The sequence below is a fragment of the Myxocyprinus asiaticus genome, chromosome 32, assembly GCF_019703515.2.
Source record: "Myxocyprinus asiaticus isolate MX2 ecotype Aquarium Trade chromosome 32, UBuf_Myxa_2, whole genome shotgun sequence".
Lineage (NCBI taxonomy): Eukaryota > Metazoa > Chordata > Actinopteri > Cypriniformes > Catostomidae > Myxocyprinus > Myxocyprinus asiaticus.
The window spans coordinates 30,985,020-31,010,820 of record NC_059375.1 but is presented as its reverse complement, the minus strand read 5'-3'; the positions used below and the strand labels follow the sequence as shown (position 1 = coordinate 31,010,820).

The window sequence follows — 25,801 nt, the reverse complement described above, 5'->3', positions numbered from 1 at the left end:
ACCCCGAAATATCTGTAAAAACGACCATAAAAATGACGATTTAAACAACTCTTCAGCTCAAATAATACACAAGTTTTAACAGAATAATAATGTAAGTGCTTTAAAAAAATTATTAGCTTCACATTTCATCCTTTAAACCCTCCAAAAATTACATAAAAATACATTCTAAATGTATTTGGACATACATTAAATAAATCAAACCAGCATTACATCCATAAAATTACTGTACAACATTTATTTTGGAGAAATAAAAACTAAAGGCTTTCACTAGTAATAATGGATAATTGTTACAAGCTGGGTTAGTAGTAGGGTTAACTATAAAGAAACAAAGGACTGCAGGTGAATTAATCGACTTAGGATTCAATACGTTACAAAAAAATGCTCAAATTAGTGAGAGGACACGTGTCTGATGGCATCTGTGCTACTGCAACTGAGGGTTAGGATAAGGTTAGGGTTATTATGATTGTTAGATAAATGGTGGCTTATAACAGTAAAGTCTTACTTGAAGTATATAACACATGCCCTTCCCTACTACATAGTATGTCAAATGAGTAGGGTGTAGAAATCCTTACTATTCATGCAACAGCAGGTGAGAGGTACAGACACTACCAGCTAATTCCTACCCAATAACTGAGATATATTTCCTGAAAATGAGCAAAGGCCCATATGTTAAAAAATTTCATGATAAATGTATAAGCAAAACTTTATTCAGGAAATGTCTGAAATTTTATACATTTTGTATAATGTTATTCCATATCCTCTATATCCACTATTTCATTTTAGGGTGCGAGATACTGTCCCTGCTTAGTCCCCTGATAGCTTAAAAAAAAAATGTGTCTGCAAAAACTGTAGGAATATTAGTAGTGTTACAGTGACGTCTAGTGGAGGATCATCACAACAATAGGAGCAGCAATCAAAGGAATGACTGTAAAAAAGAAATGGAAAAAAGAAAAAATAGCAACTGTTGGTATGAATGAAATTGAGTTGTTATGAATACATGTTATAATTGATCAGTGAATGTTATTAATTGCAAACGCTTACTGATTGACAATGATGTCACAGAATTTAGGGGTTCTGTTAAAAAATACCACACAAACATCAGGTGACTTCAGCATTCATGAAGATGTTTTCATTTAAATTGACATGTTAATGAACACTTGAATTAAATTAACTTACCAGCAGATATACCCACATACTCTCCACTGCAACTTATGGCTATAAGAAACAATTTGATATGATTAAATTAATCAAAAATGTACTTAACTATAAAGTACATAAAAAAATGTGTATTAGTATAATGAGCAGTTAGCACATTAAACACTATGACTGCTTTTTGACTCACATTTTTGATCTCGAGCACACTTGGTTTTCCCTGCATTACAGAAATAGATATTTTAAAATGAAAATGAAATGGGCATCATTTTCAATGTTGAAAAGGTTTGTGAAACTTTTCACAACCTACCATTCAGTATCTCTCCAGAATTATTCATACACATCAGTTCAATGTTTGCTGGCCACTTAATACATGTCAAGCCATTTTTATCGTCAGTCTGGCATGATGAGGTTGACTGATTAGACCCACAAACTTGATCATTGCCCATCATCTTTCTGAAGCAGGAAAATTTTTCCTCAGTTGGCATCATTGCAACTTTGAAGTCACACGTTTCTAAACAAAACCAAAATAGGATATTGTGAGTATGTTAATGCAATTTAACAGCAAAAACACAAAAAATTATATATATATATATTATACACACACACACATATTGGCGGCCAAAAGTTTGGAATAATGTACAGATTTTGCTGTTTTGGAAGCAAATTGGTACTTTAATTCAACAAAGTGGCATCCAACTGATCACAAAGTATAATCAGGACATTACTGATGTAAAAAACAGCATCATCACTATTTGAAAAAAGTCCTTTTTGATCAAATCTAGACAGGCCCCATTTCCAGCAGCCATCACTCCAATACCTTGTCCTTGAGTAATCATGCTAAATTGCTAATTTGGTACTAGAAAATCACTTGCCATTATATCAAACACTGTTGAAAGCTATTTGGTTCGTTAAATGAAGCTTAACATTGTGTTTGTTTTTGAGTTGCCAGAGTATGCAATAGACTGGCATGTCTTATGGTCAATATTAGGTCAAAAATGGCAAAAAAGAAACAGCTTTCTCTAGAAACTCGTCAGTCAATCATTGTTTTGAGGAATGAAGGCTATACAATGCTTGAAATTGCCAAAAAAACTGAAGATTTCATACAAAGGTGTACACTACAGTCTTCAAAGACAAACGACAACTGGCTCTGACAAGGACCGAAAGAGATGTGGAAGGACAGATGTACAACTAAACAAGAGGATAAGTACATCAGAGTCTCTAGTTTGAGAAAAAGACACCTCACATGTCCTCAGCTGACAGCTTCATTGAATTCTACCTGCTCAACACCAGTTTCATGTACAACAGTAAAGAGAAAACTCAGGGGTTCAGGCCTTATGGGAAGAATTGCAAAGAAAAAGCCACATTTGAAACAGAAAAAGAAAAAGAAAAGGTTAGAGTGGGCAAAGAAACACAGACATTGGACAACACATAATTGGAAAAGAGTGTTATGGATCTTAAACCCATTGAGCTTTTGTGGGATCAGCTAGACTGTAAGGTGCGTGAGAAGTGCCCAACAAGACTGCAAGTGTGGGGTGAAATGTCACCGGAGTATCTGGACAAACTGACAGCTAGAATGCCAAGGATCTGCAAAGCTGTCATTGCTGCATGTGGAGGATTTTTTGATGAGAACACTTTGTATTTTTTATTTTTTTATTTATTTTTTTAATTTTTTTAAGTTTTTAACCTTTTTTTTCAATTTGTAATAGTAATTTTTCATGTTATTAATGTCTTGACTATACATTGTGATCAGTTGAATGCCACTTTGGTGAATAAAAGTACCAATTTCTTTCCATAAGAGCAAGGTCTGTACATTATTCCAAACTTTTGGCTGCCTGTGTGTGTGTGTGTGTGTGTGTGTGTGTGTGTGTGTGTGTGTGTATATATATATATATATATATATATATATATATATATATATATATATATATAATATATATATTTCTAAATAAAGTAAAATGTTTTGCATTTAAAGGTATAGTTTAACCAAAAATGAAAAATTCTGTCATTTACTCACAATCATCTTGTTCCAAACCCTATCACTTTCTTTTTTTTCCATGGAACACAAAAAGATTTGTCAGGCAGAGTGTTAGTCTCAGTCACCATTCACTTTCATTGTATGGGGGAAAAAAAGATGCAATGAAAGTAAATGGTTACTGAGGCTAACATTTAGTTAAAAATGAAAGGGATAAAGTAAAATTAAATTACCATTTTGCAATCCACTGCATGATTGAAAAAAAGAAATAAATAGCAGCACCTGCAAACAGAAAATTCCAAAATAATTGTGTTAATATAATAGAATTAGTTGTGGCTCCATCATTGCTGGACAGATTCTTCCAAGATCAAAAGCTGACATCATGCTCAGTGAACTCCACAACGCTATCAGTCTTCTACTTGCCCAACGTACAGAATAATTTGTCATGTTGACTTGAGACTTATACCACACAGATCAGTGGTACTTAACCACGTGCTGACAAGCTGCTGGCACACACTGAATACTGGCTGCCTGGTTTCATGTTCAGAGACAGACGGGGCCGGGTGTGCTTGTGGGGTGCCAACTGTATTATACCTTAAATGTCCCCTGTACACATATAAAATTTTATTTGCTGTTTTAATATTTGTGGACATGCAATTTTTTAAAAGACAACCAAAGATTCACCAAATTTGAGGGAAAATTGTAAAAATTATAAACAAACAGGCTCATGACAAATGTTTCAATTAGTCAGTACACCCGAACTTTCTGGGTTTACCCACAAATTTAAGCCATGTTGCCATGCTATTCTTTAGAATAACTAATGCAGTAAAATTCTTGGGTAAAATGAATGATAGGCTACATGAAGATTTTAGGTTAGAATTTAAGTTGTAGGCTATACTCAGCATGTACAGGTCTTGTAAATGGTCACCATTTTCTTTAAGATTCTTTTAAGAATTTTTAAATTCACTTGTACATTTTAAATGGTCCAGTGTAACAAGTGAATTTTTTAAATGTATGTATCTATCTCAATTACTATGAGTTTAAAAACGTTGCATGCTTTGTAATTATGTGACCAGTAAGACTTGTGTTTTTGTTTTTTTTTTGTTTTTTATCATTATGTCTGTGCATTCCTTATTGAGCACGCTTGGTGTGCGCCTCTTATTAGAGAATATGGTTGCTAATATTACGCTCAGTTCTCCATTATTGAGCACACGTGTGACATTTCGTTTGCAAGAGAAGCAGGATCAAACCTACAGCTTTGCTTGCTCTCTCTCTCTCTCTCTCTCTCTCTCTCTCGCTCTCTCTCTCTCTCTCTCTCTCTCCTGGTTAGTTGCGCGTTTGCTTTTTATTCTTGCGCCTGTACCCAACAGTACCAATATCAGGGGCCGTTTACACGACAACATTTTCAACTGAAAACTTTTTATGCGTTTTTGGCTGTTCATTTACACGACAACAGCATTTTGGGGCCTTGAAACGCAAACTTTTGAAAACGGGTTTCAAAGTGCAAGTTTTGGAAAATGATGCCGTTATCATCATTTGGAAAACGATGACGTCATGTGCACGCATATTATGTGTTCAGTCTATAGGCATGCACGCGAATGCTTCAAAACAACGCGCGAGACATTCAAAACTACAATGGCGGACTACAGGACTGTGTTTGTGCTGCTCAAGATTTTGAGTTTATTGACGCTCCTCCAGCAAAGTGTAGATTTACTGCATCACTACTACGACCAGCAATCGCCATCCTCATTGTTTGTATTCACCACTCTGTGGAAGAATGCTTATGTGCGCAGGCGCATAGTGTTTCTTTACAAAGTGACATCGCCAACTACTGGCCTGGCATGCATAATACAGCGTTTTTAGTCGTTTTCGTGGTTCCGTGTGAATGGGGATTGTTTTGAGAACGTTGTCGTCTGTACGCGAAACTTTTAAAAAATGCGAAGGAAAACTTTTCCGTTTTTAGTACATCGTTGTTGTGTAAACGTACCTTAGTGTATGGTAAGAGCATTTATTTGGGCTTTAGTAAGGTGGTTTATAAAGTGTTCCAATTTTATGCTTTAAGTGTATTCATCAGGGCTGCAACAACCAATCGATAAAATCGATTATTATCGATAATAGAAGTCATCGACAACGAATTTCATTATCGATTAGTTGGATATATGCCACAAGCACGGAGAAGCTCCGTCAGTGATGTCACTTTACAGCCCGGTGAAAAATGTGTTGCATGATGAAACTCGTTTGAAAAACAGCGGAGACAACCTGAAGCTGAAAAAACACGACCCAAGTTGTCCAGTGCACAAGAGCACTTAATAAACACTTCAAAGAAGATCATAATAAGCACACAGATTAATGTGGAGCGGTTGCTGCATCAGGTGTTTTTACAGATTGATTGTGCCGCTTGATGCGCTTAAGAGTTGTTTCTCTCCAGCACATGACTTACATTTTACAGCTATTTTCTGTTTTATAATGTATACATGTTATGAATTAAAAATCAGGTGTGTATTTCGCAAAACTATTTGTTTTTACCACATGCAAGTCTCTGTTATACTTTACTAATCAAGCGAGCGTGTGCATCCGTGTCAGTCAAACAGATTGCAATGGAGAAAGGGAGCGCAATCACTTTGACGAAACTGGTGCAACATACCGCGCTTTCAGTTTTACTGTAATCAATTGTGCAGCTTTCATTGATGTCACGCTGATGTCTCAGAGGTCAAAGTGTGCAGTTTAAAGTGTTTTAGGGTGTGTTCACACTTGTAGTTCGGTTCTCTTGATCCAGACCAAAAAAGAAAATGATACATTTAGTCCTGGTTCGCTTAGCATTCACACTGGCATTTTTAACACCGAACCTAAAGATACAAAACAAAACGCATCAGGAGAAAGTCACAACCTGATTGGACAGCTTTTATGACGTATATTTTTTGACGGAACTTGCCAAACATCCAAAACAATGCTGACTGCTGGGCGAAATGCTCTTGTTGGATTTATATATGTATATATGGTGGTATTTTTACCAGCTGAGAACAAACGAAAAGCTAATAAAATGTGTAAAGGAGTCAAAACTGCGCCAGGAATTCCTCCGTTGCACACACAAACGAAGATATGTTGCAAGGACAGCTGACAATGGTTCCGACGCCTGTACCGAACTGTAGTGGGCAACATAGCTCCTATGATGAGAAGAACCAGGTATGCTTGAGGTCAGTATTAAAGGCAAATTACTTCCTGTTATTGATCTGTTTAGACGTCTTTGGTCCATGCTGCATTCATATATCAGTCGAACTGCACCAGAGTTCGTTTGAAGTGGACCGAGACCCACTATCAGGGGGTCTCGGTCCGCTTGTTTGGTATGCACCAAGGTTCGGGTGACAGCGTTCACACTTGTTCAAATGATCCGCACTAACAGAGCAATCGCACCAGAGTTCGTTTTAATCGAACCAAACCTGCCAAGTGTGAACACTTCGATTGTTTCTCATCATGTGAGCGGATTTGTTCAGTGAACACAGAGATGAGACTTTTCAGCACGAGAGTGAATCTGCACTGCATTTGTACTATATTAAACTGTATATAATGCTGAATATAATGTATAATAATGCTAAGGGTCCTGGTATTTGATAGTCCTCATGATAATGCCAAATGTAATGTCTGATTTCACCAGTAAATGTATACCATGGCAAACATTATTTTACTGGACAAACATACACATCATTTTGAAAAGAATAGTTTAGAAAAATGTAATCAGCGACAGTACTATTTTAAAACCTACAATTTTAATTTAAAATACTTAAAATGTATGTAATCAGTGACAGTGTACAAGCATATGTATCTAACATAATTATGTATTTTTCAGCAGGGCAGAATAATGAATATTTCTACTCTGGTGTCACCATTGTCCTCTGCTGGGTTGATTTGTTTTTTGTCCCACTCCACCCTGATGGATCATTTTACTCTTTTTGTTTTTGTTTTGTAAGTTTTACAAGTAATGAAATGAACTGTTTTGCATATGTACTGAAAGTAATTATAATAATAAATTCAAAGTTATCATGATTCAGGCTTTATTCAAAGTTTTGTTAGAGTATAGAATCAAATCCTTACACCCTTTATCATTTCTGTTTTTTTTTAATCATATTTTAATAAAATAAAATAGAATTTTTTATCCAATTAATCAAAGAAATAATCAAATATTAATCAATTATCAAAATAATAGTTAATTGCAGCTCTAAAATATAATATGTATTTTTTATTTATTTAAAATGAACAAACTAAGAATTTGTTTGATGAATGACATCTCTTGCATAGTCCTTGAAAACAAATACAAATGTGCTTGAAAAGTCCTTGAGTTTCACTTGGAAGCATTCTGTACGAACCCTATTTTCTTTTATTATTTTTCACATTACATATAGTTCCACAGCAGCTTTACAGAAAATAATAATAATAGTAATATTTATAAAAAATAAATAATAAAATAAAATAAAAATCAGATGTCCCCTTCATGCTATGTGAATAATACATATTTAAGTCTTTACAATACATCAGTCAGCCTTTTAGTTAACTAGATTAGTTAACTTTTTAGGTGACTAGAATTAAGAGTTTGATAAGTAAAAAGATATTGAATATGACCACAAATCAGGTTTAAACTTGAGTCTTCTTGACACCTTCTTTCAGAACTAAAATGATTGTCTCAGTCAGTTGTGCCTGCAGTCATCTGTATGTTTTATTTTTTTTATAGAGAATATTAAGCACAATTAAATAGGTAAAAACAAAACTGTTGTGCGACTTAATACGTTTAAACCTTCATTTGTTTTAGATTTAATTACTGTTCGCACCTAACTGAGGAGAGGAAGAATTAAACAGCTCACAGTCCAGATGCACTCTAAACTTTCCAAACAGCTTCAGGTGATGTAGATCGCAAAGTATGAGGGAATTATAATACAAAAATACAAAATAAGTAAAAAACAGAAGCACTCTCTTTGTGGAATAAGCGGAGCCGGAACTGTCGCTCCGCTGAAGATAAACTTGCGTATCGAGCATCTTTAAAGGAGACACCCGGCGTTACATCTTTAATGCAGTTATATGCAGAGGTCGGCAACCTATGGCACGCGTGGCACTCGGAGGGGTAATCACTGGCACGCCAGCAACGGCGAGAGAGGAGTAGAATATTTTATTTATATAAATTCCGCACCAGCATTCCAGTCTACATCATGATTTTATCCTTCCTCATGATTACGCAGCATGTTTTCATGAGCTGAATGGGAGGCTAAACAAAAAGTTGAAATGTGAGGAGACTGCAGTATACCAAACCGACTCGTGCAGCACGTGCTGGCAGCACTTCACTTTCGGTTAATCGCGCGAGTAAACGCGCCCGCTTTGCTTCGGTCAGGTTGCGCGGATGACAGCCTAGATTTGCTTCTTTTTGCTTTCAGAACAACAAGTCATGCAATAAGGATAACACCATTATTAATTATTGAGATTTCGCATACAGGTACACCCTTCTTAAACCATGGTCACACACTCAAAATTACATTAAACGATTAAAAAAGAAAACATAAACCAACATCATGGGGTTAATATATATATATAAATTAAACCTGGAAATAAAGTTGAAGGATTTTGCAGGTGCGATTCACCGGAAAGAGCTAAACAGTTTATCGGCTTGTGATGAGCGAATGGCTTGCACGCGCTGCGTGATCATGAGGAAGGATTACATCAAGATGTAGATTGGAATGCAGGTGCCTGCTCCTCTCTGGCTGCTGCTTACGTGCTAGTAATTACCCCTCTGTGTGATTTTGAGAAATGTATGACATAATGTAGAAATATTTAAGATTCCACACAATTTCGTGATCAGTAATCAATAAGCAAATTCGTGACATTAAACTGTGTTAACTCATTTTGTACAAAAGGACAGGTTTTCTTTCATTAAATCCTTTCACATGCAGGATCATGATTATATCATAATCATCAGGTTTTGGTCAAATTTGTGGTTGGCACAGCCATTGACCAGGAAAATAAAAAATGGCACTCCATGTCAAAAAGTTTGCCGACCCCTGCGCTATAGCTTTATTAAAGTTCAAATAATACAAAAGCAGAGCATGTAAATAACTACAAACTCCGAAACTGGAATTTCTCTGTGCGGTCAGCGCCTCTTCTATGAGTCACATGAAGTGTCCCGATCTAAATGGGAGAGACTGAAACTGCACCACCTGCGTGAAGTTGGCCCCCCACCCAACGCAAAACATCAGCAAAATAGTCTCAGTGGTTTGTGCTGCTTCGGTTTTTTAGATATTAAAATAATATTTATAGGTCATTCTGAGTGCTATAAATTCACCCCAAATAAATTTGTTTGTTTGTGCCGGTAAAAGTTTCGTTTTTGCGACTGTCTTTTTTTTTTAAAAACAATACAGTTGAAGTAACAAGGTAAGATCCAAATGTCAAACCAAATCACATAAATAGTCGCATTCACTTAACTGTTACCTATCCACTGTGCGTTTTCATCTTTTAAGGGACACAGCGGATCACAGGATGTGTGGAATCTAACATAAACTCCAAGGTAAGTGTTTTTACTTGTTACTGTATGTAGTTATGTGAATAACAGTAGTAATATTAACATTGTCATAAATACTGGCACCATAATCTGTTTGCTGTAGCTCTGTGTTTATACATACATAGGCTGTGTGTGTGTGTGTGTGTGTGTGTGTGTGTAGGCCTATACAGTACAGGTCAAAAGTTTGGAAACATTAAGATTTTTAAATGTTTTTGAAAAAAGGCTCTTAATCTCACCAAGGCTGTATTTATTTGATAAAAAAGAATATACAGTAAAACAGTAATATTGTGAAACAATACACTTTAAAATAGCTGTTTTCTGTTTTAATATAATTTAAAATGTAATTTTATTTCTGTGATGTCAAAGCTGAATTTTCATCATCATTACTCCAGTCTTTAATGGTTTGTTTGTTTGTTTGTAATTTTGTTTTTCTTTATTTTACTTGTATTGTTTATTTGATAGATTATACTGTAAAGTCTTTTTTCTATTTGTAGTCTATATATGCTCTATATTTTATACTATGTGTTGGAATGACTATTGTCATGTTCATTGTTTGTAATTTGACTGGCATAATAAAAACAAATAAAACTCCAGTCTTCAATGTCACATGATCCTTCAGAAATCATAGTCAAATGTTGATTTTGTGCTCAACTATTATCAATTATTATTGGTGCTCAATTATTAAGAGTGGTTCTTATTTTTTATCAATGTTGAAAACCATTTTTGCATGCTTAATATTTTTGTGGAAACAGCGATACATTTTTGTGTGGATTCTTTGATGAATAGAAAGGTAAAAAGAACAGCATTTATTTGAAATAGAAATCTTTTTAACAATATAGATGTCTTTACTGTCTTTTTTGATCAATTTAATGTGTCCTTGCTGAATAAAAGTATTATATGTGTGTGTGTGTGTATATTACTTACCCCAAACCTTTGAATGGTTGTGTATCATGGGTTCCGTGAAAAAAAAGACAAACAAACAAAAAAAAGCACAACTGTTTTCAACTGATAATAATAATAATGAATGTTTCTTGAGCAGCAAATCAGCATATTAGAATGATTTCTGAAGGATCGTGTGACTGAAGTAATGATGCTGATCACAGGAATAAATTACAGTTGACTAGATATTCAGATAGAAAACAACTGTTTTACATTGGAATAATATTTCACAGTATTACTGTTTTACTGTATTTTTGATCAAATAAATGTAGCCTTGATGAGCAGAAGAGACTTCTTTCAGAAACATTAAAAAATCTTAATGTTTTCAAACTTTTGACTAGTACTATATATATATATATATATATGTATAATGTGGAAACTCGTGACTCAATGAATTAAGAATTAAGCCAAAATGATTTTACTTTTGAAATTTAATTACTGTGTACTATCGAACATCCATTAACACAAATAATGGACCTTTAAAAAATTAACCTTAAAAACGTGATGATTTATCACGTGTCCAGATGCCAGGCTTAAAATTGTGTATTCCCTTTTTTGTGTTTTAGAGAACTTGTTGTATTTAACTGTTTCAGGCATGAATTCAATCCATTTCTGAAATGGAACTTCAAGATCAAAAGTCCAGCAATCTTTTGGTCTGGGTGAAAGGGACCCTGCCTCAAAATCAGTGTCATCACTACTGCCATTTGTTTCATGATCACATTCGTGAGTAAACCCTAAAGCAGTCCAGATGTTGTGTCTATTTAATTTAACCAAAGTGTATAGAGCTTTTGCAGTGATCTTGTTTTCTAGCTGCTTACTTAGCTCTGTCCAGACTGGGAGTAGCTATGTTGCCATTTTGGACTATGGCCTCTTTTGATGAACACAGGACAGTGAAAATGGAATCTCTGTCGACTGCTGGTTTCTTGGGCATCTGGCATAAGCAAAACATAATTACTCAAATAATCCTGACTCAAAAAATGTCATGTTCAGTATAAACTTATTTTTATGTATTACTGTATTGGTCCGAATATAAGGATAATATAATATAGTAATAATATATAAGGATAATATATCTTATATTAGGACCAATATGGTAATGTTGACCCCTAGATGCACGATGTATTCAAAAAAACTAACATGGGTCACATGTGCAACTGTAATTAGCATATATTAGTATATGTTTCTGTTTAGTAAACATTGACAGTCTTAGCTCTCTTGAATGTTGTACCATTATTCTTGAAGTTAACAAATAATATTGTAACTGACAGTGTTAAAACATTATACTTACATTGGCCAGAAATCTGATTTAGTAACGACTTTTGTAATTTGATTTATATCGACTTTTTCTCTACTAACTCTACACTAATTTCCACAAGAGCATCTTGAACAGAAGTGTCACTTGCGCCTAGTGGTGGCAGTGAAGTGCACCATAAACACCATAGCGAATACAAAAACATCGATAAGTTGTTGTTGTTGTATTAAAACATCTTCATCCAACATTTTGGTAAGAGATTGAAATGACAAACCCGAAATAAAATGCCTACTGCTCATAAATCGTACTGACTACACACAAAACAAGAGAGATCTATTTTAGAAATATATCATATAGTAGCCTAATATATAGTAATCAGAATGACCGAGACTGCTACTAACCTATATTTGATTTTTGTGACCATTAAGTGATCTATTTTATTCTGTCAGTATTGTATTCAATAAATATCAGCATTTATAATTCGCCTGTAATTCAGTGTCTAATATTTAAAAAACCGAAGCAGCACAAACGAAACTTATACCGCCACAAACGAAGCAGGATTTGGGGGGGGGGGGGGGGTGAGTGACCTCAGAATTAAAATAATATTTATAGGTCATATCTAAAAAACCGAAGCAGCACAAACGAATTTTTTTACAGCACAAACCAGCACAAACGATTGAGACTATTTTGCCTACGTTTTGCGTTGGGTGGGGGGCCAACTTCACGCAGGTAACTGCACCCGGCTGAGGCACACTCTGTCGCGGGGACGCTCATCCCTTGAGCGCGCGCTTAATGCTGCTAGATTATGTGATGGCTCGCGACTTATTGAATCATAATATATGTGTCACTGTGCATTTCTTATCGTGAAGAAAATTGGCAATACGCAGCTTTATTAATAAGAGAGTTTGTTTTTTGTGAGATAAAGATGGATTGATGTGAACAGAAATGTGAGAGAGGTTAGTCTTCACTCCATTATACACTGCAACAAAATACATTTTTGATTTGTTTTCAAATGTAAATATCTAAAACTCCTTTAAAACAATGTATATTTTCATTAGTATATTTTGTCTTTACTGCACTCGCAGAATTATGTGAAAAAATACACTTATATTCAAATACACTTATATTTAAGATACATTCTCTTAAAGCAAGTCTAAATATCTTATATGTTGCTTCTCAAATAAATGTATCTTGTTCTAAGGATTTGTAGACAATTTTAAATGGAAAACAAGACTAAATAACTTTTCCTCTTTTGTAAGTTGCTTTGGATAAAAGCGTCTGCCAAATGAATAAAATGTAAACTTGATAACAATAGGATTTTTTGCAGTATTTTTTCCTTTAATTCAGTGAATGTCTTTTAGAGGTATTTTTAAAAGATGATTTTGTCCTCTTTATTTTCAGTAAGCACGTTTTATACAACCATTTAATTCAGGGCACAAGTTGAACAATCGGTTAAGAGCTAACGATTAATCGTTGCAATAATCGCCAAATAGTCGAGTAATCATTCTAATAATCATTAGATTAATCGATTATCAAAATAATCGTTAGTTGCAACCCTAGTATTCATAATAAATTTGCCAATGCAGGTGCGGTGTGGCCCTGTATAATGCTTGCTGCTGTTTCTTCATAGCCGTTTCTTTACATCTGTTCCAGCGTGCCGTTTCATCATAGTAACATAACTCAAACGTACATTTACACCAGCACGTATAATCCATATTAAGTAGAACTGAAACTGGACCTCACACCCCCAAAGATGCTCCAGAAGTTAGTTGTTTGACTCGTTATTCGGTTTCTACTACCCGACAGTTTTACAAAGTTATCATTAGCACAATTAAGTTAAAGAATACATGACTATATCATACAGGTATAAAACATTAAACTCAAACGGTCAACACTTGTTGTAGCTGGAGAATTACGCATTAAAAATGCTCCGATAAGCTTTCATAAACTAGCGCTTGTAAGGGACCGTCTGAAAATTCCACCCACAGTACTAAAACGTCGGAGGTGCCCAAGTTTTCATTAATTCTATTAAAGTGTAAGTTCTACATAAAATGTACAATCTTTAGAATGTGTAAATGTATTTATTTTTTTATAACAGTGTTTAAGACAGAACATGCAAGGCAATTGCATTGAACACTTGGACACCAGTGACGTTTTAGCTTAGTGTGCGGACTTTTTAAATGGTGAATAAGTGAATATTTAATAAATATTGAACAAACTTTTAACTAGATACGTGTTTTAAATTCGATATCTCTATGTTATTCTTGTCGCTTTAGCTACATTGTGTATATATTTTTTAATGACTTATTAATTCTGACTTTTGCAAACTTCCAAGTGTCCTGACTACTTTCAAAAGAGACCATGTGCACAGTTATGCCTGTAATACAATGGAATGATGAACTACAGCCACAAAGGATGTGTGCATTTGTGTGTAAATATATATGTACAACTTAACACTGACTACATTGTTCTGGAAAAAGAAAGTGTCTGACCAGCAGTTGTGTCTGTTTTGGTTCAAGAGAGAGGTGATAAGGTCACCAAATAAGTGAAGTATACTGTGATTTACAGGGTTATTTTATCCACTGGCCCTGGTCACCCAGCAATTTCTAAAAATGGCCCGCGACTTGCCAGCTATGTAATGTGAGTGTCCCATTTTTGTTTAGAGTTTTTCAGAAATGATTAAACAAATTGGAACGTGTGAAAACAGGTGATTTGTGTTTACAGTTTTGAGAAATGTGTCTTTGTTTCGAAAGTTGATGGAATGATTTTGGGAACTGGGCCAGTTGGATCAGTTATAGTGTCAGCACTTTACTCGCTACCTGTAAAAGCACAGGGCTGATGCTCCGTTTGGACTGAATAATTTCTCAGACACACAACACAGTCACGTTTTATAGACACATTTTCTTGCACAACATGTGACTCAGAGGGTGAAGTATTTCAGCAGCAACCGTTTGTTTTCAGTTTTCCCCCCATTAGAACTTGTGGATTTTCAAATCTGGGACAGCTCGCACAGAAAAATGGGACGCCATTGTAATCTGTAATACATTGCATTTAGGAATCGATTTATAGATGGATAAGAAAATTAATTTGTTCTATGCACATAATTAAAAAAATGCACCATGTTATATTTGATGTCAATATGACTAAAAACTATTTCTTTGACTTAGCTATCCAGGTAGCTAGTTAGCTAAACTATAAGCTAGCTAACTGGCAAATCATGACAGATCAGGTTTTGAATCCTGATCTTAAAACAAATAATACTGCTGCATTATAAGCCCCCAAAAAAAAATGAACAAAAATACATGTAGGGCATTTAAATTTCCTAATGCATATTTTCTCAATTGAATAACGTAGTATATATGACTGTCCCACAATAGTCAAAACATGTTGTCCCACTTTCGAAACAACCTTTTCTAAAGTGGGATGACAAAGATTGCTTCAAATAGAAAAATTAACAAATTTTCACAATATTATTGCAACATTTGATGTACAAATACATCACAAACATAATTTGATAACAGTTTAGAACATTGTTTTATTTATAACAGATTTATATCCTTAACATTAATTTAGTCTAAATCCTATGTCATTGACCACTGAGTGGACTTCACAAGCAGTACTTCCTGTTTGACGTTTGTCTCTCCCACATTTATAACATTACTTCCGCAAAGTCATGCGATGACTTGAAACCCCTGCTTGGATTCAACGGCAATCATGTTCACTTTAATGTTGTAAAAGAAAAGATAAATACACTGGATCTTAGGTGTCCCACATTACCCTAATCCACCCTAATGACAGAAAAACAGGATCTGGAGTTATTCACACTAAATAACGTCAAAACTAGATGTGACATGTATTATAAGGGACTTGTTTGACAATTTTTACAGGGTTATTTAAATTCAGAGTTGTTAAAACATTGATAATGATCTTTAATCCTTGTTAATAAATGATACCCTCCTGAAATCTACCCATGGCTTTACTGTAGTAATATTGTATTAGTAACCATGACTGTAGTAACGATTTTTTTTTTGGCAGTAAGGTTTTGATACAATTAACCATGTGTTTACTACAGCATTACTGTAGTATTCATATTGTAACTTGGTTTTAGTAATAGTAACCATAAAATAATATCTATGGTTCATTTGGTGGTTTTATATGTGGCTTATACTAACTAATTTTAAAAGGGTAAACAAAGCAGCCTAATAATTTTCTGTTTAGGTCCATAAATATATAAAAAAATTTAAGTAATAATAAAGTTACTAATTTTATCCAAAGAATTCATAAAAAGTACTTGGTATCGGATCGAAAAAAAAACCAAGAAAAACAGCTGGCGTCGCCCATCTCTAGTAGGAACATGTTAGGACATGCCACACAGAGAAAATGAAGTCTGATGACAGTTAATCATTTCAGTGCATTCTAAATCATCTTTACCCCATATGCCATAGAAATAAATATTGCATAAAAACACACAATCACAGACTCACCCACATCTCTACATACAGTATCTGATTCAACATCAAAGCTTAGATTTCAGTCGAGAGCACATGCAAAAAGTTCATTCATTGTGTTAGCTGTAAGGTTCTGCTACATAATGATTCAAAAAGTTTGATTTAGCTTGCACAAAGTCTGCCTGCATCTTAAGAAATAATGTTTGTAGGTTGTAGCATGTACAAAGTTATTTAAAATAACTCACCCTGAGAAGAACCAAAAAAAGCTGCATGATGAAGAGAAAGAGATGTTGTGCTCTGAACTTTCAATCTATAATGGTGCCGCCCACAAACACACCCAAGATGATGTAGGTTGTGAATGCATATTACAAACAATAGAGAAAATAATGAATACTTTTGAATAAACCTTTTCCTAATGCAGACACAGATATAAGTCTTTGACTTAAGCAGAAAACTTTAGTACACTTCAAAGACACTACAAACTACAGGAAATTCTAACAGACAACAATATTCATACTTTCTTGCACAGTGCAAATAAGTGGTGATTCACAGCCTGTCTGTAGAACACAATATTTGCTCAACCTAGGAAAAGGTCACAATTCCTCCATTTACACGTGTGTTTAAATAACAGTTTAGCAGTCTTGTACTTGAGTCTGTGTTAATAACAGCATGCATTACAAATTATTTGCTTGTATTTTACATATTTTTGGACATGATTTGAAACCTAATGTGTAAGTAAATAAAAAGATTAGAAAAGAAGCACTGTTGTGGTAACTCATTGATAGCAGACAGAATGAGTTAACATTTATTTTAAAAGTGGAGGTTTCTTCTAAAGCTAATGTTTGTTACTTCCCCACATCCTGTGGTTATTGTACGTTGTAAGACCTGAGATAAGATCTCAGATTCGCAATCCATCATGTCTCTCCACACTTTCATGTTGGGGTCTACAAAAAATGCTGATGCTTCTCAATAACATCTGCAGAGGGACAGATTGAGAGGAAATACATTTCTACTCAAATGACATTTCACAGAGCTGTAAAACAGTTAAACAACAAGGAAACTCATGAATGAATTGTTAATAAACCTTTTATCCTTCACAAGATAAGGTTTTGCCATAGGTATGGTTTTCCATAAGACCTCACAGACAGCAAGGAACAACAGCATTTTATGCATGCTTTAACAGCTCCAGTACAGGTGTTACCAGATACTGGTATCTCCAGGGTAAAATCTTCAAAAGCAGGGCATATGCAAATTTACATATCAAAGTTAAGAATGTGAGTCTCACTATACTGCCAACAATATCGATTTTGTAATTACTGCTATTTTCACTGAAAGTTTCCCGTGAAAGATATGTTTTCTCTGATTCCAAGCATGTGGTGCAAAATCTGTCTGTCACATGACTTATGTCATAATACAATTTTGACAAAATGTGTACAGTAGTTACTGCATTTTGCCTTTGCTCAGAAGTATACCAAATCCAGTTCCTACCTTTCCAGTGAGACATTTGTGTAAATAAAGGGCCATCCACGGACACACCCTCCAGCAGCTCAAGTACATGCAGGACGACCTCAGGATCATCCACAAACATTTCATCTGACTCATCAACACTCATTTCTAAATCGTAAGTTGTATTTGCGACATCAGTACCTGCACATATTCAAATAAGGATAAAAATAAGTCTATAAATGCAAACTTATATCTGTGTGTCATATAAAAGTGATCAATTACTCAAATCATACCTTTTAAAACATGTCTACATTCTTGTTCCTCAAAGTTTTGAAATGAGAAAGCACCAATGGTTTGCTTTCGTGCATTGGCTAAGTGGAATTTCATTAGTGGAAGTTCATCATCACTCTCTTCTATGACCGTATCAGAACCGTCTGTGATGTACACCTCTCTATGTGGCCTTCTCTCTAAACAGAGTGTGGATTCACATTAAAAATCATAGTTTGTGTGTGTGTGTGTGTAAAGCAAATTTCAAGAGCTTTAAAATATAGAAATGAAGGCTTTACAGAATCTAAATAAAAGGAAAGAGGAAGAATAAATTTAATATTTATTCTAGAACAAAGGGATGGTGGAAAAAAATAGGAAAGACAAATAATAATTTCATTAAAGCAGAAGTGTGTAATTTCTGAGCCAGTGTTGCTGTGTAAGGCTGGTTGGGATGCTTAAAATAATAGAGCAATGTTTTGTTGTTTTTTCTTCCCTTTTCTCTCCAATTTGGAATACCCAATTCCCAATGCACTCCAAGTCCTCACGGTGGTGTAGTGACTCACCTCAATCCGGGTGGCGGAGGACAAAATCTCAGTTGCCTCCACGTCTGAGACCGTTAATCCCCGCATCTTATCACGTGGCTTGTTGAGCGTTACCGCGGAGACATAGCGCGTGTGGAGGCCCACGCCATTCTCTGTGGCATCCACGCACAACTCGCCACGTGCCCCACCGATAACCACATTATAGCGACCACGAGGAGGTTACCCCATGTGACTCTACCCTCCCTAACAACCAGGCCAATTTGGTTGCTTAGGAGACCTGGCTGGAGTCACTCAGCACACCCTGGATTCGAACTTGCGACTCCAGGGGTGGTAGATAGAGCAATGTTTTGATAGACACAGCGCTACAGTATTAACACTTTTGAGGGAAATCAATCTACAAATGGCATACTCACAGTTGTCTTTGCATATTAAGCTGGGATTGAAGATAATTTAGTGTTGAAAATGTACACACTTCACCTTTAAAGAGGGTATTCCGTAACAAATATTTGCACTACTCAAACTCCTCCTCCACAACTTTTTTAGGACACTGACCGATTTTTTCCTTGTTCCGCATGGTGAGATGGAGTCGGTGACTGTTGCTTATGTGCTGGAGCAGGTGTTTAGCATGCATGACCGAGTAAGTATAAAGCACCAGCTTCTTCCCATGCAAGCCATCTGCCCGTATCTCAAAGTTCCTACCCTGTAGTGCAAACATGACCATAAGTTGAAATTCTTAAGCATAAGATGGTGTAAAATACTGAAGACAGCAAGTATAAATTGGCTATGGCTATGTTCAGAACAGCACTCTTACATACTGCTCATACTATTCCTGCAGTATTTATTACGTATACAGAATGCCGAATTACCTACTTCATTTGCCAAAATGTGCAGTATACAACAATTCAAAATTCTACAAATGAAAAGCACTAAAGGAGATAGTTCACCCAAAATGAAAATTCACTCATCAATTACCCTCATGCAATTCCAGATGTGTATGACTTTTTATTCTGCAGAACACAAAAGAATATTTCAGCTCTGTATAACCATACAATGCAAGTGAATGGGTACCAAAATTTTGAAGCTCCAACAGGACACAAAAGGAGCATGAAAGTAATCTATGCGACTCCAGTGTGGGTGAGAAACAGATAAATATTCAAGTCATTTTTTTACTATCAATCTCCACTTTCGCATTCTTCTTTTGTTTTTGGCGATTCACATTCTTCGTGCATAGCGCCACCTACTGGGCAGGAGAATTTATGGTTTAAAAAAAAAAAAAAAAAAAAAAAAAGGACTTAAATATTGATCTGTTTCTCACCCACACCCATCATATAGCTTCTGAAGAAATTGATTAAATCAGTTGATTCATATGAATTACTTTTATGCTGCCTTTATGTGCATTTTGGAGCTTCAAAATTTTGGTATCAATTCACATGCATTATGAGGACCTACAGAGCTAAAATATTTTTTTTTTTTTTAAATGTCTTTGTGTTCAACAGAAGAAATAGTCATGCACATCTTGGATGGCATGAGGGTGAGTAAATTATGATAATTTTCATTTTTGGGTGAACTATCCCTTTAACATTTTAAGTACGATAAATTAACCTCTTCCTAACTCATTATTTGATAGAACTGCTAGAAGACATTTATACAGAAAATTGGATTAAATGTGCAAAATAACCATATATTTCCAAGATGACAGCTTGACACCACTCATGGAATTAACTATGCAATGTGACAGAGTTATGTTAAAACATAACACACCACTGTTTGAAACATTTATAGCGGTCTATGCATTCTGCTACACTTACTATTCGTTTAAAATTAGTAGGCAGTATACAGTGTATAATACACAGTATTCAGTGAGTAGAACCATAGAATTATATTCTGAATAGAATATTCATTGACTCCCTTAAAAAAAAAAAAAAACACTTTGTAATTTTTTTTTTTTTTTTTTTTTTAATGTTCTCATGTTAAAAGTGATTTTAACTGGTTGTAATGCATTTGTAAGCAATAACAACAACAATGTAATGGAACATTTTAGCATAAAGTAAAATAGCAAAACCTGGAAGGTGATGGAATGAATGTTCGACCATGCCAAATCATATAGAAACTGTTGTTCTCCATTCAGCATCTGGAGATTATAAACACACACGCGCACGCACGCACGCACGCACACACGCAAAAAAGAACATTAACTCAGCGTAAAAGTATGAACAGTGTGAGACATGCAATAAGATAAAGCAGGGTCAAAAGAGAGACAAAAAATGTGAAATGTGAAGTTTATGCATAAGATATGATTTGTTTGGCCAGTATGTGTGTGGCATGCATTACAATATGTCATGACTTTGAAAGTCAGAGTAGCCTACCTCAAAGACCTGCAGTCCTGTTGAAGCCAGACCCAGGAGGACACCACCTCCTTGTTCCCTTTTTGCCTGTGACAGCAGGACCATTGAAAAACGAGAGAGAAACCATCAGTGTGAAGGAGTGTGTGTGAAAGACACAGACAAGCACACAGAGAGAAGTTTAAAGGTGAAGTGTCATTATACATTCCAGCCTTCAGAGACAACTATAAGTAAACCATTCATAGGTCTATCCCTATGAAGTGTAAACACTGTGGCACTATCAAATCATTCCTTTTCTTGTCTCAACCAATGGTGTACTTAGTGGGATAGTCCACCAAAAAAAATGAAAATTCTCTCATTTACTCACCCTCATGCCATCCCAGATGTGGATAACTTTCTTCTACTGAACACAAAGGTTTTTAGAAGAATCTCATCTCTGTAGGTCCATACAATGCAAGTGAATGATGGCCTGAACAAAAGCATATAAAGGCAGCATAAAATACTCCATATGACTCCAGTGGTTAAATTCATATCTTCAGAAGCGGTATGATAGGTGTGGGTGAGAAAGAGCAATATTGAAGTCATTTTTTTACAATAAATTCTCCTCCCTGCCCAGTAGATGGTGATATGCACAAAGAATGTGAATCGCCAAAAACAAGAGGAGGAGGATGTGGAAGTGAAAGTGGAGATTGATAGTAAAAAAAAAAAAAACAACTTAAATATTGATCTGTTTCTCACTCACACCTATCATAATCGCTTCTGAATATATGAATTTAACCACTGGAGTTGTATAGATTACTTTTATGCTGCCTTTATATGTTTATTGGACCTTCAAATTTCTGGCCACCATTCACTTGCATTCACCTACAGAGCTGAGATATTCTTCTAAAAATCTTTGTTTTTGTTCAGCAGAAGAAAGTCATACACATCTGGGATGGCATGAGGGTGAATAAATGAGAGAATTTTCATTCTTGGGTGAACTATCCCTTAAACGACCTCAGAGGTAACAGATGGTCTGCTTTTAAAGGTTTCCAATTTATCGTCAAAAACCTATTCCCCTATGAAACAAAAATTGGATATTTACTTCAAGAATCCATTGGTAAAATGGCCGTTTGAATACTATGGAGTGTGTAACAAGGCTTCTGTGCTCTAGTTCAAATATTCCCTTACTTTGAGCATTCTGTAGCTGGTGATGGGCACGTCGCTCAGGGTAAAGGCTTCCTGTATGAAAAGCAGGGCAGCCTCGCTGGAGGTCATTCCTGTAATCTCACGGTGAAGGGCTGGGCTGTGCTCCAGAATGTAATCATTCCCATGTTTTTGTATAATCTGAGGGGTTGTCACATTGAAAACATACAGCAGTGGGTCACTGCCTCTTGTGTTAAATAACAGCACATACAGGTTTTTCCAGCCCCAACTAAGAGAGATAAATATTTTAAGGAAAAAAAATACTGTGGATATAAAAAAAAAAAAAAAAAAAAAAAAAAAAAAAGTCTACACACCCCTGTTAAAACAGCAGGTTTTTGTGATGTAAAAAAGTTAACAAATAATATCAGAATGTTTGCACCTTTAATGTAAAAATTACAACCTATGCAATGCCACTGAAAACCAAAGTGACACATTTCAGAGAAAAAATAATTATAAAAAAACTTAGAATAACCTAACTGCATAAGTCTGCACATCCCTGAACTAATACTTAGTTGAAGCACCCTTTGATTTTTTTTACAGCACTCAGTTTTCTTGGATAGGAGTCTATTAGCTTGGCACATCTTGACTTCGGAATATTTTCCCACTCTTCTTTGCATCTCCTGTGTACGGCCCTCTTCAGGTCCCCCCACAGATTTTCTATAAAATTCATGTCTGGGCTCTGGCTGGGCCATTCCAAAACATTCATCTTTTTTTGCTGAAGCCATTCTTTTGTTGGATGTGTGCTTTGGATCATTGTCATGCTGAAAGATCTCTTCCTTTTCAGCTTTCTAGCAGACGCCACAAGGTTCTGTGCCAAAATTGACTGATACTTGGAGCTATTCATGATTCCCTCCACTTTCACTAAAGCCCCAGTTCCAGTTGAAGTAATCAGCCCCAAAGCATGATGCTGCCACCACCATGCATGGCCAAACATACCTTTTACAATTTTGGGCAAAAAGTTCAATCTTGGTCTTATCAGACCATAACACATTTTTCCACATGGTTTTGGGAGACTGGATATAGGTTTTTGCAGGCTTGGATGTTTTTTTCATCAGAAAAGGCTTGTGTCTTGCCACCCTGCCCCATAGCCCAGACAGATGAAGAATACAGGAGATAGTTGTCACATGTAGGGAGCAACCAGTACTTGCCAGAAAGAGCTGCAGCTCCTTTAATGTTGCTGTAGGCCTCTTAACAGCCTCCCTGACCAGTTTTCTCTTCGTCTTCTCACCAATTTTGGAGTGATGTCCTGTTCTTGATAATGTCACTGTTGTGCCATACTTTCTCCACTTGTCTTCACTGTGTCCATGGTATATCTAATGCCTTGGAAAAAAATGTGTAGCCCTCACCTGAGTGATACCTTTCAACAATGAGAGCCCATTGATGCTTTGTAAGCTCTTTGTGGCCCATGGCTCTTGTAGTAGTATGGAAACAAGATGTCAGAAAAATCCTACAAGAACAGCTGAGATTTATTTGGAGTTAATCAGAGTCACTTCAGGTGAAGACAGGTGTGTACTATTTCACATGAGCTTGATGATTGGTTGATTCTGAACACAGCCACATACCCAATTATAAAAGGGTGTGCACACTTATGCAGTTAAGTTATTCCAAGTTTTTTATTTTTATTTATTTTTCACTGGTTTTCAGTGGCATTGCATAGGTTGTAATTTTTATATTAAAGGAGCAAAAAGTCTGATATGATTGATCTTTGTTTTACATCACAAAAACCTGCTTTTTTAACAGGGGCGTGTAGACTTTTTATATCTACTGTATAAAAACAAAGCCCCACCCAAAAAGGGAAAAAGTCCTGTGGTTTGAAGTATGCACTCTGTCCTTCTACACAGTCCCCTAGATCTGCCTGCAGGGCGTATGCAGCCAGCTGGAAATATAATCCTTCCTGCTCATAGCATCTAGAAATCAAAACTCTTCCTTTCACCTCAGCATAGTACAGCTCTTGGGTTTTGTAATTTCTATGAGAACAAGACAAAGTGATATTACATAATCATCAATACAACATTATCACAATATAGTACATTCACTCTTTTTAAGGTTTTGGATATTTCTTTAATAAAGTGACATACAAAAGAGGTTAGACATAACTTCAGACTCTAGACAAAAACAAGAAAGGCTAACAGAGCATAATGCTTGGAAAGGAAAACAAAAAGTTCCCAAATTAAAAAAAATCTAAAGAAAGACAAATTAAATTTGTACAATACAATAAAAAACATGTACTTACAAAATTAGTTGGGCATTTTCTACGAAGTACTGCACTTTCAAATAGAGAACCACTATTTCCTGCAAGTAAATGAATGCAGAATTAGAAGAAAGTGTACTACTTGAAGAACATAATGTTTTTGATTCAACAGAGTCTACTGTTAAGTCAGATATTCAGGGTTATAGCAGCAGACCAGACTGTAATTTTCCAAACTTCCCACTAATATCAATGAAAGACATCATGGACCTGACTACATCATTTTCCAAAGACTGATTTAGGTCTTCTTTTATATATGAAAAACACACTAAGAAAAGCTTTGCCATTCCACCCTAAATGGGGAAGTCAAGTCACCACTGGAAAAACCCCCCATAAAACTCCAAAACATTTGTTTATCACAGAAATGACTTTGGAGTTGCACAACACACCATAACCAGTGTAGTGGTTGCAAACGGAGCATGTATTTTTGGTAACCAGGAATCCCCACCACAGAAGCCAGTGTTCACAATTCACCTAATATGTTAATTTTGATTGCTGGTGATCTCTTACTAATGACTTGAGATTACAGTTATCCTCTATCACAATGCTTTTAGCTTGGCACTTAACATTAACCACAAAACCATGATTTAGTGCATTTAGTGCAAATTTTATTTGAATACATTTATTAGATCAATTAGTGAATATTCCTTTAGGCATGTTTCCTGGTGATCATAATTTCACAGTATAATTGCTGTACCTTGTCAGTAGAGATTTTGGCACAACCTTTATTTCTTGTTGACTTTACATTTAATGTATTCTTTCTCCAGCACTTAGGAAGGTACATGTACAGTTTTTGTTCCAGATCCAAAAACAGTGGTTGATTGTCTGAAAAAAAAAAAAAAAAAAAAAAATTGGTATTAGCACCACAAATTAACAGCCTGCCATGGTCTGACAAACAAAAATATCACTCCCTTCATTCTTAAACTTGCCAACCTCAGTGTTTAATGTACGCTGTTTTACATGGCCTTCAAATCAATTTACTTTAAAGGGCATACTCAGCAGTTTCATATCCATGAACAAAAAAAAAAAAAAAAACAACAACAACAAAAAAAATAAATAAAATAAAACACACACAGACCCTTTACCACACTCAGACCAAAGAATTCAAGCTCTTTGATGCCAAGTAGATCAGACAGCTGGTTCAAGACATCTTGTCCTCTGTCTTTCAGCTGCAATACATACAAGCCAAACAATGAAACAAACCAGATAAATTATGTTAAGGTGACAGTTAAAGACAACTTTGAAATGAAAGTTAACATTACAGTACATCAATTAACAAATATAACCATACAACAACAAAAATTGATGGCATCTTAAAGCAATACTGGTTTAAAATTCAGGCCGATATAGAGACATTTACTGTAATGTGTAAAAACATCCCCAGACACTTACCCCCACAGTCAAGTTCACTTCGTAGTTATTGGGCAAAATAACAGTCAGATGTCTGCTCTGGTTCTCCATTGTGGACAT

At 35.4% G+C, this 25,801-nt stretch overlaps 1 protein-coding gene across 1 annotated transcript; it reads right to left on the bottom strand.

Moving 5' to 3' along the window:
• Positions 1-215: 215 nt before the first annotated feature.
• Positions 216-25,801, bottom strand: LOC127423214 (FERM domain-containing protein 6-like). The gene is made up of 18 exons (XM_051667353.1): positions 25,724-25,801; positions 25,410-25,500; positions 25,029-25,156; positions 24,317-24,375; positions 23,870-24,050; positions 22,069-22,224; positions 20,923-20,988; positions 20,619-20,687; positions 19,109-19,256; positions 18,041-18,214; positions 17,790-17,948; positions 16,547-17,277; positions 3,361-3,409; positions 1,463-1,666; positions 1,343-1,372; positions 1,177-1,215; positions 1,042-1,074; positions 216-925 (listed from the first exon to the last, which is right to left on the bottom strand). The coding sequence occupies exons 1-12, from the start codon at positions 25,799-25,801 to the stop codon at positions 17,246-17,248; spliced, it is 1,341 nt and encodes a 446-aa protein (XP_051523313.1). The 3' UTR covers positions 216-925; positions 1,042-1,074; positions 1,177-1,215; positions 1,343-1,372; positions 1,463-1,666; positions 3,361-3,409; positions 16,547-17,245.